The sequence below is a fragment of the Erpetoichthys calabaricus genome, chromosome 10, assembly GCF_900747795.2.
Source record: "Erpetoichthys calabaricus chromosome 10, fErpCal1.3, whole genome shotgun sequence".
NCBI classification, from domain to species: Eukaryota; Metazoa; Chordata; class Cladistia; order Polypteriformes; family Polypteridae; genus Erpetoichthys; species Erpetoichthys calabaricus.
In genome coordinates this window covers 77260657-77273947 of record NC_041403.2, presented here as the reverse complement: position 1 = coordinate 77273947, position 13291 = coordinate 77260657, and the positions used below count along the sequence as shown (strand labels likewise).

At 39.3% G+C, this 13291-nt stretch overlaps 1 protein-coding gene across 1 annotated transcript; it reads right to left on the bottom strand.

Annotated features, from left to right (window-relative positions):
- Positions 1-6311: 6311 nt before the first annotated feature.
- On the bottom strand, positions 6312-12656 carry ptger4c (prostaglandin E receptor 4 (subtype EP4) c). Its single transcript, XM_051933242.1, has 2 exons — positions 11782-12656; positions 6312-8239 (listed from the first exon to the last, which is right to left on the bottom strand). Exons 1-2 carry the CDS (start codon positions 12613-12615, stop codon positions 7610-7612), a joined length of 1464 nt encoding a protein of 487 aa, XP_051789202.1. The 5' UTR covers positions 12616-12656; the 3' UTR covers positions 6312-7609.
- Between the last annotated feature and the right edge of the window lie 635 nt (positions 12657-13291).

Sequence of the window (13291 nt, the reverse complement as noted above, 5' to 3'; positions counted from 1 at the left end):
GTTTTATTAGACACTGATCTTATATTTGATAAATGTAGAAAAGCTTGCATGCAGGATGAGCTTGGCTGAGCGTGCGAAGATTAACAGCGTTAACTCTCTTCAAAAACACAAAGGGAAAGAGTGATACCGCCTTGAGATGGAGAAATTAAAACCACTGTCCAGCACCCAAGGGCCAGGGTCAGCGTCCTGTGCAGGACAAGATGGGTCAAAGATGACTCTCAGGAATTGAGGATCCAAGCCCGGCTATAAAAAATTGAGCCACCATTGTTTAGCAGCAAATCTGGCATGCCTTCCATGTTGGCATCGTGAGCGTCTGTATCTCCAAGGAACACTCAGCTCACTCTTACAGGTGAACAGAACACCTGTGTTCAGGTAAAATAAGTCAAGACATGAATAAAACAATGGTGGAGGTTCAAATAAAGACTCATCAGAAGAATAAATTTGAGAAGATAGCATACAAGTAAAGATGTTAAGTAAAGAAACACGATCATAGGACATTACAGGCTGGGATAAACTGACACATAAAGACAAAATAAAAACATAAATTAACGAGACATGCAGAGGGCCAGGCACACCAGTCATTGCTATCTTTAATTATTTTGTACTTTTACTACTTTTTAATTACTATACCTTTTAATCACACTATTAAAGTCTATTAAGTTTCTCTTCTACTGGATTGCAAAAACAAAACATAAAATAAAATAAAACAGTATTGAAAATGTATTTAAAACTCAACACTGATATGGTGATGATAACTAAAAAAATCTAATGCCATGTATGAGCGTCAGTGGATCATCCTCTGGGCTCTTCTGAGGTATGTACAACCATCATTGGTTGAGAGGGGATGCTGGCACTAACCTCTTATCTTCTTTTATTCATTCCACAGTGCTGAGAAGATGCCCAGTGAGGGCAATTGACTCCACTCCGATGGTTCCCTCCACTACAAATCCCCTGCTGTTCCCAGAAGTAAGAACAAGAATACACCACAGGATGGAGCTCTTTCCTGCCATGGCTATAGCAGGCTTTGTTAGCCAAGAAAGATTCCTGATTCAAAGACACTAATTTTTGTTGGTTTTGGTGCTGCCAAGCGCACCTCTTGTTTGTACTTTAGTACTGATTATACAGGGACAACCAGGTTGGTACCCCAACATTTCAGTTTGTGGACCTGCAGTTCCTTCCACACGATATGTAGCCTGAAACTATAGGAAATTGTATTACTTTCATAATGAAAAATTGCACTTTCTCAGACTGAAATGAAAGGGGCCTTCCTGAAATATACATTTTTTACATTTTCTAGTGATATTCTACTGAGCACGGCTAGCATTTCAATAGCAACATATTGTGAGAATAATACAGTTTTCTGGTAAAATATAGATCAGAATTAAAATGAATTTGGACATCCATTTATACTATACAAGACGAAGTAAAAACTAAAGCATTTCTGAGTTCAACATAAAAGTACAGGACATTTATGGGTTACAGGCAGAATTGCAATATTCACTCTGCCTAAAGATTAACCAGTTATGAGAGCCTTAAGATGCACTTACTAGAGCCCTGAATTAAGACCATCATGATGAACAAGTCATTCCTTAAATGGGTTTTTTGCCTGCACCAGATTACCTTCAAAACTCTAATACCAAATAGCTGAAGGGAATTAAAGTAAAGGGCGGCACGGTGGCTCAGTGGGTAGCACTGCTGCCTCGCAGTTGGGAGATCTGGGGACCTGGGTTCGATTCCCGGGTTCTCCCTGTGTCTGCGTGGATTTCCTCCGGGCGCTCCGGTTTCCTCCCACATTCCAAAGACATGCAGGTTAGGTGGATTGGCGATTCTAAATTGGCCCTCGTGTGTGCTTGGTGTGTGGGTTTGTTTGTGTGTGTCCTGCGGTGGGTTGGCACCCTGCCCGGGATTGGTTCCTGCCTTGTGCCCTGTGTTGGCTGGGATTGGCTCCAGCAGACCCCCGTGACCCTGTGTTCAGATTCAGCGGGTTGGAAAATGGATGGATGGATGAATTAAAGTAAATATTGTGCTAGGTATGCACTTCTTTTTTGATGTAGTATTTGATTTTATTATTTTTATAATGTATCCACACTCTCTTACAGGGGAATTGCCACAGGTGAGATTGTGATCCATTGAGTAAATAATTAATATTTAGTGACTGGAATTTTTGTTACCTCAGCAACTGGATCTCCTAATAGTGATGACTTCCATAGCACTTGATATCCAGAGCACCTTTTGCTTTAACAGCAGCTTGTATATAATTGAGCGTATTGACAGTTACATTATGTAAAATGTGTAAACTAGAAAAAAAAAATGTCAAACTGAAAATCCATTTACATGTACCTCAAAAAAGCATTCAGTGTTGTGGTGATGAGATTATTAGTGTGACAACTGTAGCTTAAATATTCAAACCACTATGTATCTTTCTTTTAAGTTCATTAAGAATAAATTACAACTATTAGACACTCCTTGTTATGTTTTCTTTCTAGCAAAAATTGCTATGTGACATTTCCATTTTTAATAACAAAACATTTTGTGTTCATTTTGATGTTTTAGTCCAATAAAACTTGAAATGCTAGCCTATTGGGCATCAGGATACCCTCTTCAACTTCATTTCAAGTCAAAAGTAATCAAGCAATTGTTGAGGTTTTGAAATTTGTCAGTTTTGCCCAGAAAAATGCAATTTATTTTGCTTTGTTTCTAATGACAGTTTTCAAATCCACAAGAAAAACCTTACTTTTTGAACTATTGTTTAGCAATAAAATCAGTTCTTCAGTTGTAAGTCTACAGTTCAGTTCTTTAATTTATCTTTTGTAATGAATATGTCTACCTGTTTTGCTACTGTATTCTGTATCACTCAATGGCCCATCACTTGCTAAAGAAACATAATGTCAATAGGAGCATGTGATTTCTCAGCTCCATTTTCTACACTTATAAACTATCCATCCATCCATCATCCAAACTAGAGGGTCACGGTGGTCTGCTGAAGCCAATCCCAGCCAACACAGGGCGCAAGGCAGGAAACAAACCCTGGGCAGGGCACCAGCCCACCAGAGCACTTATAAACTACTGCAAATGAAATACTAACTGTTGATGGCCAAACAACAGTCATTATCTTATTTATATAAGACCAAAGGAGTGGTTTGCATGATAGAAAATGGGATTCCTCATGTAGAATTGTGATAATTTCATTATTTTAGAAGCTAACAGTTATATGCTAATCCATTTGTCCTTTCATCTGTTGTCTATAATCATCTTTCCAGTACAGGGTTGCTAGAATTTTACCTGGCAGCAATGGTTGCAAAGCATGAAAAGGCCATGAAATAGATATACTCCCCCACTCCCTCCATCTGGCTAATTTAGAGCCATCAGTCTGATAGGATTGCTCAAATAATGTTACATTTATGTTCTATTACTTATAATTTTTGCATCTATTTTGGTGACATCATTTCACCATCATTTTGTAAGAGCATTTGTTCATGGGTGCTGTTATTTTGTGTACTGTATTTCTTTGTATATGTACTACAATTTTTATACTAATTTTCATTGGCAGTTTGTACTGCAGGTCAGGTTGCTGTGTCTCTTCTGTTGAGATTGTAGTTTGTTATTAATATTTTTTCTCATTCCTGAAATAGGATTCTTTGAAGAACTAGGTGGCCATTTTGTTTTTTCAGGCTCCTAAATTAATTTTCTAAATTAGGTTGTGGTTTGGTTTAATATGATTAAAAAATATTTATGTCCTTTTTCTGAGGCCTTTTTGTTTATCATGGGTGCTGCCATTTTGTGGCGTTATTGCCACCATATTGCTAAGGGAAGTGGGCTAGAAGCAATGGCAGTTGCAATATAGGCAATTGTCTCGGTTTGCACATTCTTGGAGGGCAAACACCTCTCCACCAAGCCAACCCCACCTTCATCTCAGCAGGGCATTCACCGAGCGGACAACATTAGAGAAAATCTGTCCAAGATGGTATTTGATGCCAGGGCAGGATCTCAATGAGGAACTAAATGTGTCATGACAGTATAAAGTTATGTACCTTACACTACCTGGTTATCTGAGATTAATGAGAAAATCTCTGAAATTTTAGTGAGTTTGTTTTGTTAAAGGTTTTAAAGAACATTGGATTGAATTTTTCAACTTTTAACATAAGGTTTTGTTTTGGCTTTGACAACGGATCAATTTGCCTACGTGTTTAATTACCTTGGCCTGTTTTTGACTAACCTTTCATGTGTTGGAGCTCATTTTAAAATTCCTGTCTGCTGCTTAATCTAGCAGAATAGCTACCTGTTTTCTAGGCAAACCTGACCAGTGACATCATGGTAGCCATGTTAGAAAAGATAGACAGATAGATTCTTCTTCTTCCTCTTTCGGCTGCTCCTGTTAGGGATTGCCACAGCGGATCATCTTGTTCTGTTACACCCATCACCTGCATGTTCTCTCTCACCACATCTATAAATCTTCTCTTAGGCCTTCCTCTTTTCCTCTTCCCTGGCAGCTCTATCTCCTCTGCACATGTCCCAACCAGCGTGATCTCGCCTCTCTGACTTTGTCTCCCAACCATCCAACTTCATCGGACCCTTTAATGTACTCGTTTCTAATCCTGTCCATCCTCGTTACACCAAGTGCAAATCTTAGCATCTTTAACTCTGCTACCTCCACATATAAAGTACTTTATTTGTCCCAAGGGGAGAGATTTGGCAAAGATGGCCACCTGTATTAAACAAGCTTTGTTAAAGAATTAAAGGAAAGACTTAGCAAGAAAACCTACCTTTGAGTAATCTTCTAGTGTGGAGTCTAGTTTTCTTTTTAACTACATATTAGTTTACTGCTTAGAACTGATTAATGATCTTTTGACTTTTTGTGTTTTGACCAAGGCAAAGGTTGACTTCCCTCTGACAACATCCAAAAAAAAAATCTCTGCCAAGTAGCAGTAGCACAGGTATGCTATCATTTACACCAATGTACCACCCAACAAGTTTTAATACAATTAACACATCCAGACATTATTACATAAGGTAGGATTTCTCTCGTCCATTGATTATTTAGTGGCTCAGTGGTTAGCACTGCTGTCTCATGGCCCAGAGTTCTGTGCTGAGATTCAGTCTTAGTCTCTGTGTATGGAGTTTGCATGTCCTACCTTGTCTACATGAGTTTTCCATTGGGTACATGGCTAACTTGTGACTTTAAACTGCACTGGTGTGACAGAGTGGGAGTTTGACCCAAGTGGATCCTGACATGGCCTGCCTGGCTGCCTGTGCAGGATTGGTTTCTCTGTCTGTGTACTGCTGGGACAGGCTGCGCTCCTCAACTCTGAACTGGAGTAGGTAGGTTGGAAGGCAAATGGGTGATTTGCTGGTATTAAAAATATTTCTTCTCTACAAATAGCATAAATTCAAACGCAAACTATTAGAAAATGTATATTTATTTTCCATACAAATACAGCAAATTTGACTTACAGTAAAAGTATATTTTGTTATAAAAAGTACCTTTATTCAAAATACAGAATATTAACATCTGAATGCATTTCAAGTAACTTCCAACATGCAACACTATTACAAACATTTTTGACCTTTTTAACACAAAGTATTTTCGAGATTTATTGTAACAATAGTGACACTTCCTATTTCAAGTATAATAGCTAAAATCATTGCATTGAAATACTTAACACACCTTAATGACCTTTGAAAATGCCACTCTCACAAGCCTTCATAAGGATATCAATAATTCACTGCTAGTAAATGATCCAGATGCAAACACCGTTTGACATATTTTCAGTATACTAAGATTGTAGAAAAAAAACATTTACAATAGGAATTTAATTTAGTTAAATACATTTATGAAAATAGTTCCATATACAGGCACATCCAATTTTATTTCTGTTTGGAAGGCAAATATAAATGAATGTTGTTTACTACATATCATATTTCAACAACAAGTGATGTACAGTACTTAGATGTGTGACCAGGAGCATTTCCATAGGCTGCTCTCATCGCCATCAGAGTTGCACCATTCAATGCCTTAAACGTGTGTCAATGCAATTTACCAACCAGGATATGAAGAGCAATTTCAGCACCAGATGCACCTCCATCAACTCAATGTGGTGTAGTGACTAAGACTTTGGACTTCAAATCCTGCGACTGACACTGTGTAACCATGAGCAAGTCACTTCACCTGCCTGTGCTCCAACTGGAAAAAAAAAGAAATGTGACCAATTGTATCTCAGAATACAATTGGATAAAGGCATCAGCCTAATAATAATAAAAAAAATTTGCAGCTTGCCTGCAAACCTTGTGTTTCAGTGCCGTAATGGAGGACAAATAAAGGCAATAAAAGTAAATTTCCTTTTACCAAGCGCACAAAACAAAAAATTCTCCCTCAGGCAAGACTAGTGAGCCATTTACTGCGCTCAGCTCCATCATCTATCCCAATGTGCATATGGCTTCCTAATCATGTCTGAGCTATGCAAAATAAGCACTAACATTTATTCAACTATTTACTGTCAGTTTATCTTTCGGTATTTAACAAAGATACTTATCCACTTATGAAAACGAGCAAATTTATGACAATTACCTTGTATGAGCTTAATATAAATGTATAAAAGAATGCACAATAAGTGGAGACATAGGAAACCTGGGAAGCGGCCCTTGACAGGATACATGTATGCTAACATTTAGGTTGCTGTGTGGAAATGAACATCTTTACGGTCACTTGTCATGATTCTTCAGCAACATTAACACATACAGCTAGTTGATGTTTGTTTGAGAGAGATGTGAATAATGGAGCAACACTAAGCCTATAAAGTTACAAAACTAGAGCATTCTTCCCAGTCATTAACACTGCAGGAGGGTATTATAACTGTGAAGTGCAATGTGCCGCATTTTTAGATAAATAATTCAGGGCACAACAGCATTAGAAATGAACTGTCATTTATAATTCAAACCAAGTTGTTGTGCTTGCAACTTATTGTCATGTTGGTGTTATAACTAAACCAAATGGAGAAAAACAAACAGTTTTGCTCTTGGTGTCACTATTAAACAAAGACTTTATTTGCTAGCACTTCTTTACCAGTGCCACTGAAATACTGTCATGATTCATCATGTTTAAATATTTATGTAATAAACGACAAGATACGGTTAACACAGCTACATTTTTGCAGAGTTCAGCAGTTTTGCCTCATCAAATATGCTTTTTTGCTTACTTTCACAGTATCATTTGAGAGTTCCATCATGATACCTTCCCCTAATACAGTTTATCCCGTCAAGCTACACATTTGACAAATAGGCAACCTAAAGATGTATTGCTTTACATTTTGGCTAAACGATAATAGAAGAAATGATCTGATTGCTGCTCAACAGTTACCTTAGACCACTGCAAACTCTTATTGAAGTAAACAAAAGCAGGTCCAGTTAGAGACACAACATTTTGGATGTGTAACCTTCAATAGATGTGATGGGTACAAACTCTTATGAAAACCTGGTCTTCAAAACTGCTGGCCACTTGGTGGCGCAAGACATTTGTGAATTTTCAACTAAACATCAGGTTGAAATATCATTAGAAATTGCACTTCAAGTTTAAACTTTATGTAATTTAATATCTAGTAAAGTGCTGAATGCCCTATATGCATTTCTCAGACACACACGATGTAGGCGTGCTGAAGGTGCAGGTGACCATCTCAAACTGTCTGTCCGGTGTCCGCTGTACTGGTGGTCCTTGTGCAGGTTCACAGCATTTACTCACCTCTGGGGTGGAAGTCTCTTGAACAATATTACATACAATAGGTTTGGATGGACTATTATGCTTATCAAAATCAAGAGTTGTATCCTGGTGAAGGCTGAATGGATGAAAGTTAGACTTAGATATGTCCAGATCCCAAGTCTGCTGGATGGTAAAATCAGTAAAAGATTTAGTCCGCACATCAGCCTGCTTCTGGGTGCCATGTCTTTCATCACGAATCTGTAGAGACGCGTAACTAGTTGTGACACTGTTGATATATGATGGAGGTGTATGCTGCCCGCTAATCCAGCCCACTTTACGTGTGTGATCTTCTTTAGCAATTCCCACTGTTCGTTTCACTCGCTCACAGCCTTTGGTCAGCAGGTTCTTCCGACATAAGATGTATACCCATGGATCGAGAATGGGGTTGAAGGAGGCAAAGCGGATAACCAGGATATCATTGCGATAGTCTGGTTTACCACCTGCTATAATAATGGAAGGGCCATACAGCTGATTTATAAATATCTGCACCTGAAAATGAATGACATAAAAGGGGTTTTAAAATTAAATGACTAGTATTCCAATACAATGCATATGACAGTGCTTTTATTGCAAGGTCAGGTTGTCCCCAATGTCCAGACTAAACCCCATATCCTTAATGTAGATTTGATTAGATGCCATGTACAGTGAATTCAGAAAGTATTCAGACCCCTTCACTTTCTGCACACTTCATTGTATTACAGATTTAATTTTAAATGGATAGATTTGGCATTTTTGCCCATCAATCTACACTCAAAAACCAACAATAACAAAGTGAGAACATGTTTTCAGAAGATTTTCAAATTTGTTAAAAATTAAAAAAACTGAAATCTCTCATTCATATACACATTTAAACCCATAATTCAGTACAATGTAGAAGCCCCTTTAGCAGCAATTATGGCTTCAAGTCTTCTTGGGTAAATCTCTACAAGCTTTGCTCACCTGAATCTGGACAGTTTATCCCATTCTTCCTGGCAGATCCTCTCACACTCTATTAGATAGCATAGGAAGCATCTGTAAACTGCTATCTTCAAATCTCCCCACACATGTCCTATAAGGTTTAATTCTGGGCTTTGACTGGACCACTCAGGGACAGTCAGAAACGTATACCAAAGCCACTTCAGCATTGTCTCGACTTTTCACTTCAGGATATTCTTGTGCTGAAAGGTGAACTTTTACCCCAGTCTGAAGTTGCATGCACCCTGGAGCAGGTTTTTCTTAACGAATTCTCTGTGTTTTGCTCCCTTAATACTTCCCTCAATTCTGACTAGTCTCCCTTCTCTGCCTCTGAGAAGCACCCCAATAGCATGATGCTGCCCCCACCATGCTTCACTGTCCGACATATTTTTGTCTAATCATATTTTGTCAGACCAGACAATCTTTCTCTTCATGGTCATCCATCTCAGCAGAGGACTTCTGAAGCTCTGTTAGACTAACCATTGGGTTCCTGGTCACTTCCCTGACCAAGGCCCTTCTTGGCTAAACCGCCACCTCTAGGAAAAATCCTGATGTTTCCACACTTTCTCCATTTCTCAGTTATTGAGCCCATTGTGTTCTGTGAATGCTCATAGCTTTAGAAATGGTTTGATACCCATGCTCTGATCTACCTCACCACAGTTTTATCATGGAGGTTGTAGAAGAAGAATGTTCTCCTCAGCACCATGTATTTTGTGTGTTTAGTAAATTAGAATCTTTATAATAACTATTTTGTAACTTGCCAGTGAGAGACGCTTTGGCTTATGAACTAACAAAAATATGTTATTCCAGGGTTCAGGAGAAATAGTGTCCAGATGAATAAAATGTAAGCTGTTTCTTGTTTTTCCCTTTCTCAGAGTGAATGTTTCAGGGACAAGGTCACAAGGCTGCAGAACTGTACATGTAGTTTATGCAAAGGCGTCTCTCCTGTGCTTAGCTTCCAAAAAACAGATAATGCTTAGCTCAACAGACATATTGTTTAACTTTACTGTTTTGATAAGGATGTTCTTTCTGTCTTATTAATCATGAGATGCTGAAGTATAAAAAACCCCTCCTGGCTTTTGATCAGGGTTCAATTGAGCTTTGCGGCAATAAGTTATACTCTTTTGAATCTCTACTTACTGTGACTCCAAATTAATAAACAGGAGAATTTAGAAACTATTATCTGTCTGCTTTTCAGTGTGCCTTTTTCGTCCACAAGGTCTGCAGAGAGTTCTTTGGACTTCATGACTTGGTTTTATACACAGGTGGGTGTGTGCCTTTCTAAACTATGCATGTACAAGCAATTCAGTTTGCCACAGCTAAATTCCAAACAAGTTCTAGACACATCCAAAGGATTATTATAGTGACCAGGATGCATCAATTTAGAGTTTCACAGCAAAGGGTCAGAATACTTACATAAACAAGAGACTTCTGTTTCTGATTTGTAATAAATTTGTGGAACCCTTCTGAAAACATATTTTCACTTTGTCATTTTGAGTGTTTGAAAGTAGATTGTGGGCATCCTGGATGAAAATGACAAATTGATCCATTTAAAATTAAATCTACAACACAATAAAGTGTCTAGATTGTGAAGTGGTCTGAATATTTTCTGAATCCACTGTAAATGTGCCAACATATACTGAATATTTTAAATTAGAATTTACTCTGCTTGCCATTTAAGACAACATTATCTCAGAGGTTATTGTATTTTTTAGACATTGCATTTCTGTTTATTTTTAGCATAAAAATATTACTTATTAGTATAATTGATATAAGGACTCATATTGAGGATCGTTTAGTCATTTTAAAAACACATTTTAATTGTGAATTTTCGTGCCAAAACCAGCAGTGGGGCGATATTTGTTTTATTTCCTATAATAAATCTAACTGCTTAATGGAAGCAAGTAAAGCTGACAGAGTGATGGATACATACAGATAGCCCATAGTATAGTATCTGTGCATGTGATAGAAACCGAACCTAAAAGGAGCGTATTTTCTTCAGAATGTATAAGCATAAAATCAATAACCGATCTACTTAAAAAACATCTTTTTCTATTTGATATTAGTGTTTTCCCACATAAACAAACCCTAGAGAGTTTAAATTACCTAAATTATTCAGCATGCTTCTTTATAAGAATACGATAACAGCCAACGAAGCAGTTGGACGCTGCTCACGTTCGAAACGCGTCTCTCAGTTTCCAAAATTGCAGGCACGCGCACGACTACGTGCACACGCACTGCTTAACGCGGCTGCTTCAAAGCCTGGGGAGAAGGGACTCCCATCTCGAGCCTACGTGAATAGGCTCTGCAATAAACAGCGCTCCTTCCATGGATGTTGCCTACCTTTCACCTCTCTGCTCTCTCCAAAGTGGAAAAAAGCACAATTATGATAGACAACCAACGTATGGAGAGACAAACAAGACCTGTTCTTTTAAATGAATTACTTGGACAAAAATAAATCTTTTCTATTTCGAAATAGCGCGTCGTCTTAAATGTTCTCTTTATGTGAAGTCACATGCTGTTTTAGTTCAGTCCTTTAGTTGATGCAGTGAACTGTCCCGAGCCTATGCCATACATTGAGCCATGTGATAAACGCACAGGTAACACATCTATCCATTCATTTTCAGACCTCCTTATTCTGAGCTGGGTCACACATTTTTTCTTTCTTACAGATGGTGGTGCAGCAGGTAGTGCCGCCTCACAGATTGACCATCCAGGTTTCGATTCATTCGCCAAGTTGTTTTCAACGTGAAATGGGGTCTTTATCCATCACATCCACAAAGACGTGCTGACTGGCAATTCCAAACTGACCCCGTGTGGGCGTGCGAGCATGCGAGACGCACCTGCGATTAAACTAACGCTCTGTCCTGGGATAATTTTCAACCTTAAGCCCGATGCCGCAGGAGTAGGCTTACCCCACGACCCTGAATTAGCTACTTGGTTGGGATCTTTTACAAATTAATTCTGTAAAACCCGATTGTTTCGTAACATGATGATGGAATAAATGTAAATTGGCATTTGAAACATTGCAGTATGAAAAGGCTCGTTATTTTAAAGTTCGAAAGTTGGTTACATACCACAAGTGGAATTGAGCAGACCAAAAAGACGATTGTCATGAAAATAAGCAGCCAAAACATCTGGATTTCAGCAGCTGATGTTGCGTTGGCGAGTCGCGGGAAGCGTCGCCTGGGTCTGCCCACATCTTTCCCGGACACCTCTGCTCGCACCAGTCGGGCTCTCTGGCTCATCCGCACGAGTGAGCCGCACACTGCCAGATTGCACAAGACAGTCACGGCAATCAGCAGGATCATAAATCCTCCGTAAAGGTAGGAAAAGGATGCTGAAATTGGGTTTAGAGACCTCCAGTCTAAGAAACACCAAGTGCCAGGAAAGTGTCTCACATGAGCACCGAAACCGAAGCTTGGCATGATGCACAAAACCACATTGATAATGTAGGTGACAGCAAGAGCCAGCCTTGCCATTGTCCTATCCACGTAGTGCGAGTAGAAGTAGGCATGATTTATTGCCAGGTAGCGTTCGATGGCCATAGCGCACAGTATGGACATCCCAGCGGATCCAAAGAACAGCATGGAGAAGGAGAAGAAGTCACATAGCATGTAGCCTCCTGGCCATTTGCCAGTTATGTATGTCGCTATTACAACGGGGCTGGTGAAGCAAGTTCCCAGGAGATCAGTCACGGCGAGTCCGCACACTAAAGTATAGAAAGTTGTTTCTTTTTGTTCCTTTTTTGAAGTGCATAGGACCACTATGGCGATGAGGTTTCCTAAAACCCCCACTACAAACATACTTGCAGAAGTAGCCAGGGCTCTTGATTCCAAAGTTAACGGCAAAGAAGTGTTAGCGGGGATTTGTGTAGAATTGGCAAAGTCGGCATCCACTGTAGGCAGCATTTTTTGACTTTTAAATAAATAAGTCAGTAAATAAATAAATAAATAAATACTGCTCTTTAAAACGGAGCTAAACAGAAGGTTGCTGGAAACTCGTACATTATAAAAACCAAGAGAAGGCACGCGTCGACGAACTGCAAATGTATGCTTTGCAGATATGCGTTTGTCGCATGTCTTCAATGCATTAGGAAAGTTCAGGCTAACAAGTCCTTTGGATCACCGAGATCTGGAAAGCAGGGAAGAAATAACGAAGGTGAAGCCTCTTGTTCTGTGGCATGCCGAGGCGCACAGACAGTTTGCACTGTGTTATCGAACTCTTGTTTTAAAGAGTTTCGTGCGCCTCTCCAGATGATGACATGCCAATCGCCGCTGACGCTTCACATACGCGCGACTGACGAGGTTTACACCCCTCTGCCACACGACACAGATACGATTCCTTTGTGTCTTTTTGCACAGTTCCGTTTGCAGTTTCTTAGGGGGGCTTTGATGGTGTGGCGTCACCATGTGGATGCGCTGATAAACTGCGGAATTTTCTAGCCTAGAGGCGAGATCGGCTTCACATTGGAGGTGTGTTTTAAAGCATCGCTATTGAAACCTAATGAATGCAGTCAGAGACATCCGTTTTAACGTATCTTCGCCATTATCAATGAGTTTTATATCAGTAATTGGACGTACGGCA